The sequence below is a fragment of the Tasmannia lanceolata genome, unplaced genomic scaffold (genome assembly GCF_043159265.1).
Source record: "Tasmannia lanceolata isolate RefF3 unplaced genomic scaffold, GAP_Taslan_0.1 ptg000037l, whole genome shotgun sequence".
NCBI lineage: Eukaryota > Viridiplantae > Streptophyta > Magnoliopsida > Canellales > Winteraceae > Tasmannia > Tasmannia lanceolata.
The window spans coordinates 5,557,703-5,574,168 of NW_027518714.1; the positions used below are offsets into that span (position 1 = coordinate 5,557,703).

Here is a 16,466-nt window from a genome sequence, read left to right on the forward strand (position 1 = left end):
ACAGAGTGGTAGAGGTCTGAAAAAACCGGGGCCATAGCCCATAGATACACGAATGGGCGGGTTTCTTCGTAAAACAGTAAGATTTGATGCGAGCATTGGGACACTACCATATTTTGATAATGGCACTACTCACTTTGTTTTGATGTTGATATATAGCGTTTTGAATAGCCTTGAAAAGCTAATTAAATACGGGACGATGATACTTTCACTTCCCTGTGACATTACGTATGCGCCCCCCCTAATAACGTGATTTGATGTCAAAAAGTGTTAAAGTTGCCCACTTTTCGCGTCAAATCGCGTTGTTGTAAGGGAGCGAATGCTTAGTAATGCAGGCGGAGTGAAAATATCATCTCCCTTAAATAGGGTAAAACAAAGTGGGTAGTGCTATTAACAAAATAAGGAAGTGTGGATATCAGTCTCCTTTCAAAAAAACAAAGCTTCATCTAAAATATTGTTTTGTAATTATCTCTACTCTTTCTTAAAGTTTACTTTGTGAGTTCTATTGGTCCATCCCACTCAGACATGGACTTGCTGGGTTGGCGTGTTTGGGAGGGTTATTTAATAACTTATAAATACGCAAAATTTCTAACTTTATGATGTTTGACAGGGCATCTGGCCCAACTCGGTCTTACTAGACTGGAAAAGCAAAACGGCAAGAAAACATTCTGAAACGCTTTTAATTATCCTTTTTCCATCTTTAGAATCATTAATGACCTTATCACTATTTTCTTACACCCTTTTCTTGATAGATACACCTCTCTTTGTTTAGACTGGTATGGTAACGTGTTACATTCTCCTATGATAATAGGTTAAACTCATTAATAAATTCTTAAGCCAGAGAGATTTAGGTTAAGTCTTCTTGTGAAACTATCAGTTACTCCAAGCTTAAGCTGTTGGAGAAGGAGTTATTTATTCTTTTATACTTTAACACTCCTCCTCACGTGTGGCCTCTCTTTTCTTTGACGCCATATTGCCCGTAGCGAAGAGCGAAGAGAATATAGTTGAGGTTGGTTGCATATGGCTTCGGAGATTAGTTGATATTGCTTTGAAAATTTACCCCCCTTACAGTTACAGGGTCCGATTGGGGGTAGATCTCACTGTTGGATTGTCTTGGTGGTAGATTAGGCAAGTAGATTAGAAGAGGTAACCTAGAGTGATTAAAAAATTAGATTAGGATAGGAAGGTTCTATCTTTATCTCTTTCTACAATTACTCCATATCTTTCTGAGTATATCTTTTGAGTGCTTTGTATAGATGCTTTTGGAATTTATCCTAATCTATTTTCCTTATCACTCTAGTTATCTCTTCTAATCTACTAGCCTAATATACCACCACGACAATCCGATAGTGAGATCTACACCAAATCGAACGGTCAAGATCTAATCTATTCTAATAATTTTTACCATTTTTATCCAATAGTGAGAACATGGGCATTTTTTCTGTCTTAGGTTTTTAGTCCAAAACTGATTAGGACTCCAAATCGTGTTTAATTTTTATCTCAAAGTCAATTCTCAAAATCCAAAACCAGCAGCGCCTAAACCTAGGGGACATGTACCTGGACTTATGGCTGTAATTAACCCCAACAAAGCCATCTTATCTTTTAGTGGCTAGTGGCACGTGGCTTCTTTGTTTTCAAATGCGAAACCACCATGCAAAAATGGATAAATGCGAAAGTGGGTAGCTGCCCTCTATTTCTCATATTTTTGAAGACAAGTAGGGGCCATCCAATTGAGCCGTATCCCGACCCTTCTCATCTATTTTCCCAATAAAAAAACAGAAAGGGGTGCACCTATCAAAGCGAAGGCCGTATATTATCATTTCCCCACCAAAACGGCAAAACTGTACTGCTGTACCTCGTTAAAATTATTTTGTCCCGTATAACACACGTCTAACCTTGCATAAGCGACAAAAATCTACCCTGGTACCTTCTAATTGTCCCAAATAAATCAACCACTAAATCTAATAAAGACACACCCGACCAGGTCACATGTAAGTAAATTACTCAATAATCTCGCATAATTATCTCAGAAAGTAGCAATCTTAGGTACAACCTACCCACCATCAAAAGCGTCAGTTGCGGGTCCATCAAAAAACCAAACGTAGGGTTGAGATGAAAGCTCCGAAATATCCAATAAATCAACGTCCCAAAATGTAACAGAATTGTTCCTGGAGTGAGACATTTAACCTTAGGTGGGCCCTCCTTCTCTCTCTCTCTCTCTCTCTCTCTCTCGCTTAAAGCAGAGCTTCGAAGCTACCGTTTCAGATTCAGAGGGCGGTTGCCCAACAGTTTTCTTAGGAAGAAGAAGTGAAACGGAAGACTCCGTATGCATCCTTCTTTCCTCTCCAAAGAAGTGATTCTTTAATCCATTTTTTTATTTCTTTGATCCCTTTCTTTCACCTCTGTCTCGATTTAAAAAATGGCGGAAACTCCAACATCCCGAGTCAACATCCCTCTTCCTAATGCCGTCATTAATAAACGCGCGTTTTGATTTGATTGTTCCTTGACTTTCCGTTATTTTCTCCCCCAGTCTCGCACTTACAGCTTCGTCGGACACGTTTTTCGGAAGAAATTTCGCAATTTCAGAGGATTTTGATTGAGAAAGGTCTTGAATAAGCCATAATAGAAAAAGTTTCTGATCTAGTTTTTAAAGGTTGGAGTGAGGAAGGTGGATTTATTTGAAGATCTCGCCTCTTGATCTGGAAATTTAGTTTAAGCGATTTCGGAGATTTAGGGTTTTTGAAGGTGTGGTTTCGAAACCTGGATTGCAACTGATTGTTTTGGATTTATAGGAATTAGATCGGTTTTGTGCTGGTAAATATTAGATTGAAAATGAGGAATCAATATCTGAGTTTCCAATAATAGTGTAGATTTCCGAGATTTTGCTTCCGATGCTCTTTTTCTTAGACGAAATTTGGAGATTTTGTTTAGGAACTGATAATAAGGCCGACACCAATAAAGGCAATCGATCATTTTGTTATTTTCCTTTGTCTGCTATAACTTTTTTGGAGTAAAGAAAGCTTTGACTCTTGATTTCTTACTGGAACTGTTGAGAGTGCAAAATTTTTTTTTTTTTTTTTTCCTGAATAAGCTTCATATATGGTTGGAATATATATACGTAGGATCTAAGGCAAACAATGGATCAAAAGACGCACAATCTGCAAGAAATCAGTGAAAATTCATCAAATTCAGTTGCATCTGATACTATAATTGAGGTGAGATATGCAGAAACAGAATATAGTATTGGCGAGGGCATTGATTCAAAAGAAATAAGCGAGAATTCATCAAATCCTGTTCCATCTGTGGATATAATGGAGGTCAGATCTGCTAAAACTGAATGTGATATTGGGAAAGACGATTATTCAATAGAAATCAGTGACAATTCGTCTACTTTGATTGCATCTGAGACTGTAATTGAGATGAGATCGTTAGGAATCGAACGCTCTGCTGTTAAAGATGGGGATTCAAATGAAATCTGTGAGCATTCATCTAATTCAGTTGCATCAGAGACTATAATTGAGGTGAGATCTTCTCAAAGTGAATCTCTTCATGGTGAAAATTGTGATTCAGAAGATAAGGCTAATGTGTTAGAGAAGTGTAAGGTATCTGTAGAAAAGCTGAAAGTGACTTTTACTGAACCAGAGAGAGAAGCTTGTGATGTTTCCAATGTTAAATGTAGCACTGAAGGATTGAATAGCGGAAATTGGGATAGTGAGAAGGTTTGTAGGATCTGTCATTTGGGTTCTGATCGCCAATCGGACCCTTCGGATTTGATCCCACTAGGTTGTGCCTGTAAAGACGAACTTGGTATTGCACATCGTCACTGTGCCGAGGTCTGGTTTAAGCTAAAGGGCAACAGGTAATTGTAACCATTTCTCTTATTCATTTCCTACTATGGTGTCCTCATGTATGTTGTTCGAATGTTATAAAGATGAAATGAATTCTATATATTGTGATGGTTTTAATATTTGCATTTATAGGACCTCTCACATAAACAATATTCAACATGAACTGAATTTCCTTCAACATATTCTTCCTTTCTGTGGACATTGATTTTCTGTGTTTAATCTGATCTTGTATTAAAGTTCCTCATGATTGGCTTTTTTCAATCCATATTATCTGTTTTTTTAATAACTATCTGTCACCTATAGACGAGACTGATAATCTGTATGAACTGCAGTAAGGACTTCTCACAACAATTTACTTGGTACCTGGGAACCCCAAAGGGGACAAAACAGTTGCTTTTATGGATAAAGAATGCCATTCCCTTGACCTCAACATTTGCTTACTTGATTTTATTATCAGCTATTCTTGCATGAATAATTTTATTATCAGCTATTCTTACATCACTTGTATGATTATTTTTATTTTATTTGTACGCATACTTTCTAAGAGGTCCATTCTGAATTGTTTTTGTGATTTATATTTGAAGCCACTTGCTTGAATCATGTAATTTATATTATTTATATCATTTGTCTGCTTAAAAGATATGCTTACTATTGTGAATATGATCTTTAAAAATCTGAAATGACAGTATATAATTGAAAGTTTTTGTAGGTCGCATAGATTTTGGTAGTTTTCAGCATTAATAGTATCTCCTTTATTCATAATGATGGTGGAAGCTTTAAGCCTCTTGCTTTCCAAGGCAGAGGAGAAGGGATTCATTGGTGGCCTGAAATCTAGTAGAAATGTGCACCCGATATCCCATTTGCAGTTTGCAGACAACAGCGTCGTATTTCTCAAGTAAGGCATGGCTTAGACAAGGAACATGAAGAGAATCTTTAGATAGTTTGAGTTGGTGTCGGGTTTAAGAATCAATCTCTCTAAAAGCTTGGTGGCTGGAATCAACATGCAAGTAGAAGAAGTGCAGGAGCAGGCCCTGGCCGTCTGTTGTCAATTAGAAACCTCGCCCATCTACTATTTTGGACTACCTTTGTGCTTCGGGGTCCCCAAAGCAGCACTCTGGGATCCTGTGATAGAAAGACTGGAAAGAAAGTTAGCCGTTGGAAGAAATACTATCTTTCTCTAGGGCAAGGATCACATTTATTAAGGCGACATTGGCAAACCTCCCAGTTTATTTTCATGTCTTTATACAAATACCGGCAAAGGTGACACAGATAATCGAAAAGCTGCAAAGAGATTTTCAATCGGAAGGAGAGGTGATGAGCAAGAGGCTAAAATATTTACTGAGATTGTGGAAGGTTTGCAGGTTGAAGGCTCAAGGGGGGCATTGGGATTGGAAGAATTCAATTAAGGCTCTGTTTCTTTCGACGTAAAAATGGACGTAAAATTTGTTTTATGTTGTAAAAAAGAACATATAACAAATTTTACATCATTTTTACGTTGAAAGAAACGGAGCCTAAGGAACAAAGTCCTTCGGGGGAAATGGCTATGGAGATATGAGAGGAGGCTCTGTTTCTTTCGACGTAAAAATGGACGTAAAATTTGTTTTATGTTGTAAAAAAGAACATATAACAAATTTTACATCATTTTTACGTTGAAAGAAACGAAGCCTAAGGAACAAAGTCCTTCGGGGGAAATGGCTATGGAGATATGAGAGGAGTCTTGTTGAAACAAAATTATGAGTTTGGGTTATGATCCATTTCAAGTCGGACTGTCCAGCCGAGTGTCCTAGGTTCTACTTTTTTTTTTGGTGGGTTCCTAGGTTCTACTTACGTTGTACACAATTTGGGGGTATTGGGAGAGTAGGAACCTGGTCTTCGGAAAAGGTTCGGATGCATGGAAATCCATTTGTGGGTTCATGTCATCATACAAGTCCTTGGTTAGGTTTATAGTGGGGTTGGGGGATGATGGTGGCTGGGTGGGAACTCACTATTTGGTAGACTTCTGGGTAGGGAAGGCCTTGCTGTGCCATGCATTTATGAACCTATACCGTATAGCTACCGATATAGGGACGAGAGTTTGTGATGGTGTGGGCAGTTAGGCTTAGAAGAAACCTCAAGGACAATAAAATTGAGAGTCGATCTTGTTTGCTTTGTCTTCTTGATTCCCATTATTTTTCTCCATCTTACCCTGATACCTAAGTTTGGACCCCTAACCACATTTGTTACTTCTTTGCCCCTTCCCTTTCTCACGGGTTAATTGAAGGCATTGGATTGAGGACCCCACTATTCCATCATCTGGTGATCTCTGGCCCCTCCTTGAGTCTCCGCTTTTGCTTGGACTATGGGGAACAAAGGAATCAATACTTGCGATCGTCTCAAGAGAAGAAGAATCCACCCATCCACCTTATCAATTAATGCATATGCATATGTTGCGGCCAAAACCCACCGCCAATAACATCCGCCAATCTACCCCCGGCGAAAACATGGAAATACCCAAGATCTTGCACTAACAAGATAGAGAAAATATATGCCAACAAACCACAACCACCGAAGTGAGCAAATCACAAGCAACCAAGAAGACAATAATATACGTGTTTCACCACAATGGGCTACTCCAGCGAAAACATGGAAATACCCAAGATCTTGCACTAACAAGAGAGAGAAAATATATGCCAACAAACCACAACCACCGAAGTGAGCAAATCACAAGCAACCACAAGAAGACAATAATATACGTGTTTCACCACAATGGGCTACTCCACAGACAAGGCAAGACTCAATCCACTATTTAGAACCCAAATAGTACAATGTTACCTCTACCGGTAAAGTCCACCGATAAAACCCTTCTCTCCAACCTTCTATGTAGCCTCAAAATAACCTCCAAGTCTCTGTACCGAGTACATGGAAAAACCCACCTTCGAGAAGTAGTTGGAAAATTCTCCAACACAATGTTTGTGCTACAATAGACAAAATCCAATGAAGTAGAACAATGGAAGAAGAAGACACCATGAGTAAACAAGAAGATGAGGAAAAACCCTTTTTGCTTCACCACAAAAAGCCTTCCAAGAGCCCAAGTGAAACACCTTGAGTAACCAAGTAGAGAGCCTTGCTTTGCTTCACCACAAAAGCCCTTCCTATAGCCCAAAAGAAAACCCCTCTTCTTGCCCTAGACTTTCTCCTCCTCTCTACTCTTCTCAAAGCCTCACAATCTAATTTATTGTTGCTTCAAGCCCTTCTCTTATATACAAACTATATATATGAATGAAAGAAAAAACATCCCACTTAAAGACCAAGTGGGACCCACTCCAAGAAAGAAACAAGAAAATAAAAGAAATACAAAAAGTGGTGGTGATTATACATCACCATTTCAACAGCATATTCTGCAATCATTTATTTCTTCATTGTCATTTTGCATTGCGCTTATGATACTTCATTCTCAAAAGTTTCGGTTTGGGTTGGGTATTTCATAGATCCATCAAGAAGACAATTCTACATTGGCTCTCCAGTCCTTTCAGTAAAACTAGGCGGACCCTTTGGAAACTAGTTCCTTTTGCTTTGATTTGACATCTATGGAAGGAAAGGAACGACCACATTTTTTTATGATAAAAAGAGAAGCTTTGGGTGGATTGTAACGGAAATTAAGATTGATCTTGTCTCATGGTTAAGAAATGCTGACAAATATTATCACATTATTTCATTGCGGGGAAAGAGAGGGAAGGGGGTTCTAAGAAACTGGAGCATAATAGCTAATGAGAATTGGTCGGCTCTTTCATGACAATAGCTGTCACACTTTCTTCTCCTTCTCCGGTCCGACTGGGATGTGCGACTAACAAGGTGAAAGCGTGAGCCCTCCTGTAGGACTTGGGATGGTATGTGAGTTTGATGGCAGGGCCTCTAATTATTGAAGGGGATTCGGCAGGCATTGGGCTTCCAAAAAGTCTCCTAGCCCTGGAAGTTGTCTTGTATCGTATTGGAAATCCAAGATCTATCATTGATTGTTCACTCGTAATTCATTCATATGAAGAGGTCTGTAAATAAGCGAGCCGGTACTTGCAAGGCACGGGGTAGATAAGGAAGAGGTGGTATCGATTGACTCTGGGTAATATAAGATTGTATGGTCTGTTTGGGTGGGCAGCAGGGTAGGTGTTTATTGATGTAGACGGTTGTTATGTATTCCTAGTGGGGGTACGTTTCCCTCTCTTTCACTGTATTTCGGTTTCCTTATTAAGAAACAATAAAAAAAAAAAAAATCTTGTATGTCGTCGTATTGGTGTCTTAAAATTGTGAACATAAAGGTTTTCCTGAGTTATACTTTTAAAGTAGGCATCCGGTGTCGATCATGGGTCCTTCAACTGACTACTTGATTCCAATTAATTATATTGAATACTTTTTGGCAAAAAGACAACAAGATCGAAATTCATATACTACCCAAATATTCTTTCATCCTCTGTTTTCATTCATTCTTTACATAATTGATTTATGAAATGGTTAATTTTTGCACTCATTGAAACGTTTTAGTTCTTACCACTTGTTTATGGCGGTTATGATACAAATTGGCCACCGAATTTATTACATGCTTGCTTCTAGAGTTCCTTTTGAGTTGATTATAATCAGTAAACTTACAGCCCATCATGTTCAATTTACATCCGCATAACGTATTAGGACTTTAAAAAAATTCAACAGTATCCAATATTTTATGTGAAGAATCACCTATCAACTATCCACTCCTAAAATCCTATAAGCAATTGCCTAGGCAAATCTGCAACAACTAGCAGCTGACCATTCAGAAATCCAGCTATGCCTTTCTAGTTATGATGACTGGATGTGCAACTTCTGAAAATACGTAGTTCAACACTTAGTGGCACTATGAGTTGATTTCCTGCAAACATTAGTCTCCCCCAATCTCTAAGGATTGTCTCCAATGCAAAAAAATGAAGAAAGATGGGGCATGAAAAGTGGGCTAAAAACCACAGCCTTCTGATGTGAGCATTGTGACGACTGGGATCTACCCATCTTAGAAAATCATGAATTTTCTTCAGTCCGATCATTTTTATTTCTGATAGTTATGCCAGATTTTTGGAAATTTTTATAGTCAATTTTTGTGAGTTTTTGAAGGGAGTCCATTTATCAAAGTTTGTTGGACGAATTTGACACTTATTTGAAATTTCCTTTTAGGTCTAGCATGAAAAATTGAGAAATTTGAATATAAATGGTTGCTTGGAGGTGGGTTTCTGAAAGGATCCACATTTGGCAGGCTTTTGTGGATGTTTATGGAGATTATGAAGGTTTTAGAGTAATTTTTAGAAATGCATCCAAGCTACTAACTTTTGGGCTTCTGGGAGAGAGTCTGTAAATTTCCTATTTTGATAGCTCCCGAATTGAGAAAGTGTTTTCAAGGCTGTGAACTTGTAGTAAGCAGTGTCCTAGTTTGGTTTTGGAAAGTACGAGGTCTAACTTTGTCGGTTTTATCAGTTTCAATCTTGCTTCTTGCCGAGTCTCCAATCAGCAGTCAATCTTAGTTTCTACGGTTTTCAAAGTAGTTGTAATGAGTAATGCAACACATCAATGAAACAGTTTATGTTTTTCAGTATCTTATTTTCTTCATTTTTTGAGTGAATATTCTGAATTTCTGATACTTTTAGATTTCTACAAGCAGCATATTCTCTCTTTGATCTTCCATTGGAATTGAAGTGGTGTTTTAGGTCCCCAACACCGAACAAAGCAAAGCTACAAGGCGTAACACAGAAAGTGTAGATGAAGGTCTTTACAACTTTGCATCGGCCCCTAAATCACTAACTTGCTCCTCATGCAAACTAAACTTCTTATTCTAATCCTATCATTAATTCTCAGACACCCTAGATTCTCTGAAGGAAATTAATATTTTAGGGCATCATCTGCTCTGCTGTTTATTGAAGATTCCACTTTATAGCTGCTGTCCCATTTGTGTCTATCGACTAAGCTAGTTGGCCGCTTGCACACTTACAGTGTATTCTGGGAACTTTCACCAAATTTCAATTGTGTCAGCTTGATCTTGAAGTATGATTCTGTAAGGGAAGAATTAAGTCCGAAACTTGATGTTGGCCTTGCTGGAAGAATTCTATTTTAGCTTCTTTACACAGTGTTTAGTGTTATTTCCTTCAGTAACATCACTTGCTATTACTTTTATTAATCAGAAGCAGTGCTTTAGGTACTCTTAATCAGGCTGTTGGTCATATTAAGGCATGCTTGTTTCAGTAATGTAAATGCTAGCAAGAATCCTAAGGGACTATGACTTTGATTTCAACCTGTTATTTGAGTTTGGATGGACGATACAAGTGGGGCATTTTTTAGGGGAATGGCTTGAACAACCAGAAATGAAGATGCTTATACAATTTTAAATACAATTGAAATGCGGTGTATACAAGCTATTATGATCATCTATCAAGTAATAAAACTACTTCATACTAATCACATCCATATATACTACACCCATGATGGTTAGTTTGATATAAGATGTTGATGTGAAAGTGGACGAATAGCATAAGATAGCATGAAATGCTACTCCAGTGATTCGAGTTTCCCTTTACCAATTAGAAACCCTAACCAGGAGAGAATGAGAGAGTATAAGTACTCCATCTGCCCTTGACCTTGCTCTAGATATCGGCAATGAATGTTTAGGCTGCCAGAAATCCTAAATGCTTTGGCAAATTGACCAAAATATGTCATATATGCTCTTCTTCTCTGGAAATTCAATTCTCTTCAAAAATCCGCTCAGGTCACAGTGTCATTACATAATGTGTTTCCTCAAAAGGAGCCAGCATCTGTATATATTATAACACACAACTGATAAAGATATAAGTTGAATAATTTAATGAACGCCGTGTTAGTTAACTAATCTATAATGATATAGATCTGCACCTAGTTTCAGCAATTGTAGTCCGGAACGAAATTAAACTAGTCAATGGAGTGCAAACAGCAGACATTCCTCACTCGCCCTTCAGCGGTTCTTCAAGGTACACCAAACTTAGTATATATTATATGAATGATTTTTTTCCTTTTATGGTAATGCAGGTGTTGTGAAATTTGTGGTGAGGCTGCAAAAAATATCACTGGTGTGGCGAACACTAGATTCATGGAGCAATGGAATGAGAGGGTATTGGTTCACGGAAGCAGCAGCTACTCATCAGAGCGGAGGAGATGTTTGAGAGGTCAGCCATTCTGTAACTTCTTGATGGCTTGTCTGGTCATCGCTTTTATACTTCCGTGGTTTTTCCGTGTAAATATGTTTTGACAGGAGTTTGAATGAGATGTGTGGATAGTATTGTGCTTTTATTCCACCCAAAACAGAGAAAAAAAAAAGAAGGAAACTAGAGCTGTTCTTGGGCAGGTTGAGTGTTTTCACATTCAGGTTAGTTTAGAAAAGCTTTGATGGTTTTCTAGGAGAGGATATTTGGGTTGTTAGAATCAACCCTACAGTCCTAATGTGTGCTCAATTGGAGAGGAGAACCCGTTTGTACATGTGAATGCAACACCCAACTGCCTGTTTCCACTAGGCTTTATCTATATGGTTTTGATGTTTGATTTAAATGAAGTGTTGATATCAACTAGGCTTTATCTATATGGTTTTGATGTTTGCTTTAAACTAGACCTGTTCAAGGTACGATGGATGCTCAAGATGCGGTCCGATTCAAACGGATCTTGGACACTAATTAAAATCTGGTTATTTCAGGATCTAGTTAGGGTTTAAAAAAGTGTGGATCTATATTCAAGATTGGAGGACATGTCTGAATCAGATCTGAGCCTGATGAATTCTGACGGATTACAAAAATGTGTTATGTTTTTGTATGGGCAGTGATAAATCGCTCCCAATATAGGGGCATGGCTGAGAGAGAGAGAGAGATGGGGGTGGATTTATCACTGCCCTTTTGTATGGACTATTTAATGTTATAAGGGTATTTTAGTAATTTTAATATAACAAAATTTAAAATAAATTACAAGGAAATTTTAGGATTTTTCATAACAAATATGGAAATAACTGAAGTCGTTGTGCTAGATAAGAACATACATTACATAATTTTTGCAATGGTAGTTAAATTCGACTTTTATTTTCTTGTTGAATCTGAATGGAGTTGGATTCAAATATCAATAGTTGGATCTTATCCTATTCGGATGTGAGTGGATGGTGATGTGGACATGAGTAGATCCCGTCCCTATAATCCCTTGTTTGGATTGCAGGAATTTTTTGAATAGTTTGTAGAGGAAAAATATTATTAAAATTTTCTACGTGTTTTTGACAGGCAAAATAAGATAAACTTGAACAAACCCTATTCAAGTTCTACTTAGAGTTACCCCTACATCTGCTAATAGAGACTCTCATGGTTAGGATATCTACCTAACAATCACCTGTGGGCTCCACATGTGCCACATGAACGTGATTCTTCAGTGAGGTGGCTAGTATGACATGCGAAAGACCAGCAATATTTACATTTTACATGTCACAGGTGGTGGTAAAAATTGAAAATATACCGGTGTTCACGACCGCCACTAATGACGCCGGTGAAAGAGACAGTATACGCCCTCGCGAAAACATCCACTGGCAGACTTATGGGTTCACCTAGGGTGAGATTTAAGTTGATCCTGGCACAATCTCCCAAGATCTGCCCAAATCTAGGGTGAGATTTGAGTTGATCTCGGCACAATCTCCCAAGATCTGCTCAAATCTAGGGTCAGATTTGAGTTTATCTCAGCACAATCTCCCAAGATCTTCTCAAATCTCAAGATTTGAGCAGATCTTGGGGAGATATTTGAGTAGATACTGGCACAATCACTATCAGAATAGACTAGCCCGACGCATGCTTGATCTCTTCACAATATACACGAATGAGCTAGAGATTTGAATCATCCAAGTGGAACACTTTTGATTGCCCAAACAAAGAACGAAATAAAAAAAACAAAAGAGTAAAGAGTGTATTGCGATTTTGGTGCGTAAAAACATAGGAGAATAACTCTATTTGAAGGCAAAAGGTGATTTTTGAAAGTCTATGCTTAATATGTCCTTGGATTTTAAAACAATCCATCTATCAGGATTGAGCATGCTTAAGTGCAAAATGCACATGTGAAATTTTGCGGCGGGTTGACATCCTACGGTTATACAATCCAACGGTTGAGTTTAGCATTCCTCACCGGGCAAAAAAAGAAAAGAAAGAAGAGAGTATAGCATTCCTCATAAATAAATGAAAGTTTTTATGACTCATTATTTATATAAAAAGAGGAATACGTTGGTGCGCTGCACACCATTTTTTTTGGGCGCTTAAGTGGTTATATCGCCTCCCATTGGTTCGCTTAAGCGGGACCCAAACATTTAAACAAATGGGAGGCGTTATAACCACTTAAGCGCACCAACACTTTTCCCATATAAAAATATTAATAATTTATATTTATAAAAAAATTGGTTAAACATTAATGATAATTACTATTTAAACAACCTATCAAGGTGCGACAACTTAAATCACAGATAGAGCATGTCGTCTATCAATTGAAAGAGTGAGGTGTACTTTTTATTAAATAAATGGGATTTGCTAGCATCCATTGCATAAGGCTTTCTGCGGACTTATGGCCCGCCCAATTTCTTAGAATTACACGAGTATGTACCGAGTAAAACCACCACTATCTATAGTGTGAAAATAGTTTAAAATGGTGGTGTTATAAAAACAGGATACGTACATCAGCTATTCTGTTTGTGAAGATAAAAGGATCAATTACCAATGGGGGACAAATATTAGGGGGAATTATCAACAGGACCCATGCTTTTCAGAAATTATCAACGAGGGACAAAAGAGGTCTTGTCATTAAAAGCTGGACAAAAATGCCCTTTTCTTAAGCAACACGTTTTGCTTTTCCACTTTTCAAGCTTCTCTCTTCTTTCCCTCTTTTTTTTTTTTACTTTTTCATTTTCAACTTTGTTTTTTTACCTTACTAGTCATCTTCTTCATCATTTAGCCACCATTGGAGGTGGGAAAACTCAAAAATTTGAAACGTGAGTTCATTCTTATCTATCTCTCAATATCTAGGTTTTGTTTTTCATTTGTTTTAGGGTTTTGCATTTCTCCTTCTCCCTTTCAATGGAGGATGGGGAAGATGAATCGTACGGTAGAAAGAAAAAAAATGTGAAAATGAACGAGTGAAAAAAAAAAACAGAAAGTAAAAACGTGTTCATAAGGGACTTGATAAGCCCATTCGAAATTTGGTAACCCCATTTTGATACTGGATAACCCAAACTCCAGAGACTTGAAAACCCACTCTAAAACTCCAGTACCCTTGGGCTTGGATTCAAATATCAATAGTTGAATCTTATCCTATTCGGATGTGAGTGGATGGTGATGTGGACATGAGTAGATCCCTTCCCTATAAGCCCTTGTTTGGATTGCAGGAATTTTTTGAATAGTTTGTAGAGGAAAAATATTATTAAAATTTTCTACGTGTTTTTGACAGGCAAAATAAGATAAACTTGAACAAACCCTATTCAAGTTCTACTTAGAGTTACCCCTACATCTGCTAATAGAGACTCTCATGGTTAGGATATCTACCTAACAATCACCTGTGGGCTCCACATGTGCCACATGAACGTGATTCTTCAGTGATTCGACTATTGGAAAGAAGTGTGGCCCCTACATTGCTGATGGCCCCACCTTGATCACATGATTCCTCTCCGAATTAAGTTCATACAGGCCTTGTTCTTTTTTTATTTTGATAACCGGTTGTGAGATCCAAACCTATTATTGGGGCTCAAAATCGGTTCTCAAAATCTAAAACGAACGGCCCCTTAGAGTTCCACCACGAGAAGCTAAAGAATTGAATTATGTCTGGCCATAATCTTATGAATGAGATATCAGTTCGGCATTGAACAAGGACCCATGTGGGCCATGTCATGATGGTCCATCATATCCACCGTCTGAGTTACACATAGGTCCCATGTGGGACCTAGTATTGATTATAAGCATCCTAAGGCTGTTTGTCCGTATAGCCGGACTCTAATTTTGTTGTATTCATGGGTAAATTTAGAGAATGGAGGACACGAACTATCGCACAAGATCGAAAATTTTGGCGTCTTGAGTTTTGTTTCTATCCTCATTTGCTGTTCTACTGAACAAGTGAATTTGACAACACCCCTCTTCATGTCTTTGCCTAAGAAATTAAACTAGTACAAGAAATTTTATTTACTGCATGAATTCTGTGTGAGTTTTTTATTCCTTGTTGCTGTGTTTATTTTATTTCATTTCATACCTAATTTCTGTCATTTATCCTTTTTATCAGCATTAAGAGGATAGGTTGTTCTCGTTATGATGATAAAAGGCTAGTTTCAATGGTTGTCTCATTCCTAAAGAGAATATTCTAGTAGGTCCTGTGACTTCAGTATAACTCACTTTCCTCATAAATTATGTCTACAACTGATCTTCATACTATCTTTTTTCATCTCAGCTTTAGGTAGACATGGACCAAGCATTCTGACTTGGTCATTGCTGCCAATTTGGGCCTTCTAATGGAGTGGAAATAACTAGGGGCAAAAATAAGGGAGATGATATATTCGCACCTCCTATACGATAATTCGGACCGCTGTAGAGTGAATTGACGTCAAACAGCGTTAAAGTCTGCAGCATACCCTTCTTTTTAACTCTTTCAGACGTCAATTCACGGTAACAGGGGAGCGAATTATCCTACAGGACTGTGAATTTATCATCTCCCAAAAATAAAAATTAGTGGTACCCCTTTTCTTCCTCGGACCACCCTATGTATTTATGACTCGTTTTACACTTCAAATGGGGTGGGTCGGGGAAGAAAAAATGGGGCGAATACGTACATTACCTATTGTTGAAATTTCGTAGCTCCGTTTCCTTTCTCTGATGTATTACAGCTCTGCTGAATTGATCCATTCAATCTGGGCCAACACCTATGGTGAAATATATAAGGGAAGTAATATATTCACCCCCTTTTCCAACCCGGGTTGCTCCCCTTTAGCTTTAGTGTATTTATGGCCACTTTTTTACACTAGAAGGGAGTGGCCCAACGAAGAAAAGGGAGCTAATATATCATTTTCCATATATATCCTTTCATTTGTTATGCCTGCGGGGATCACCCAAATCCAAATAAAATGCAGCATATAATAAGAAAATATAAATGCAAACCAAACGCCACGACTCATTTAATTCCGAGGATCACCATGCCACCTCGTGAATGGAGACAACTCATACCAGCCACCTCGTGAATGGAGACAACTTGTCTCCATTCATGAGGTGGCTGGTATGACATGCGAGCCGGTGAAAGACACAGTATACGCCCTCGCGAAAACATCCACTGGCAGACTTATGGGTTCACCTAGGGTGAGATTTAAGTTTATCCTGGCACAATCTCCCAAGATCTGCCCAAATCTAGGGTGAGATATGAGTTGATCTCGGCACAATCTCCCAAGATCTGCTCAAATCTAGGGTCAGATTTGAGTTTATCTCAGCACAATCGCCCAAGATCTTCTCAAATCTCAAGATTTGAGCAGATCTTGGGGAGATATTTGAGTAGATACTGGCACAATCACTATCAGAATACACCAGCCTGACGCATGCTTGATCTCTTCACAATATACACGAATGAGCT

At 38.2% G+C, this 16,466-nt stretch overlaps 1 protein-coding gene across 1 annotated transcript; it reads left to right on the forward strand.

Annotated features, from left to right (window-relative positions):
* The first annotated feature begins 2,243 nt into the window (after nt 1-2,243).
* On the forward strand, nt 2,244-11,408 carry LOC143860610 (uncharacterized). Its single transcript, XM_077371342.1, has 3 exons — nt 2,244-2,742; nt 3,120-3,856; nt 10,893-11,408. Exons 2-3 carry the CDS (start codon nt 3,135-3,137, stop codon nt 11,110-11,112), a joined length of 942 nt encoding a protein of 313 aa, XP_077227457.1. The 5' UTR covers nt 2,244-2,742; nt 3,120-3,134; the 3' UTR covers nt 11,113-11,408.
* The last annotated feature ends 5,058 nt before the right edge of the window (nt 11,409-16,466 follow it).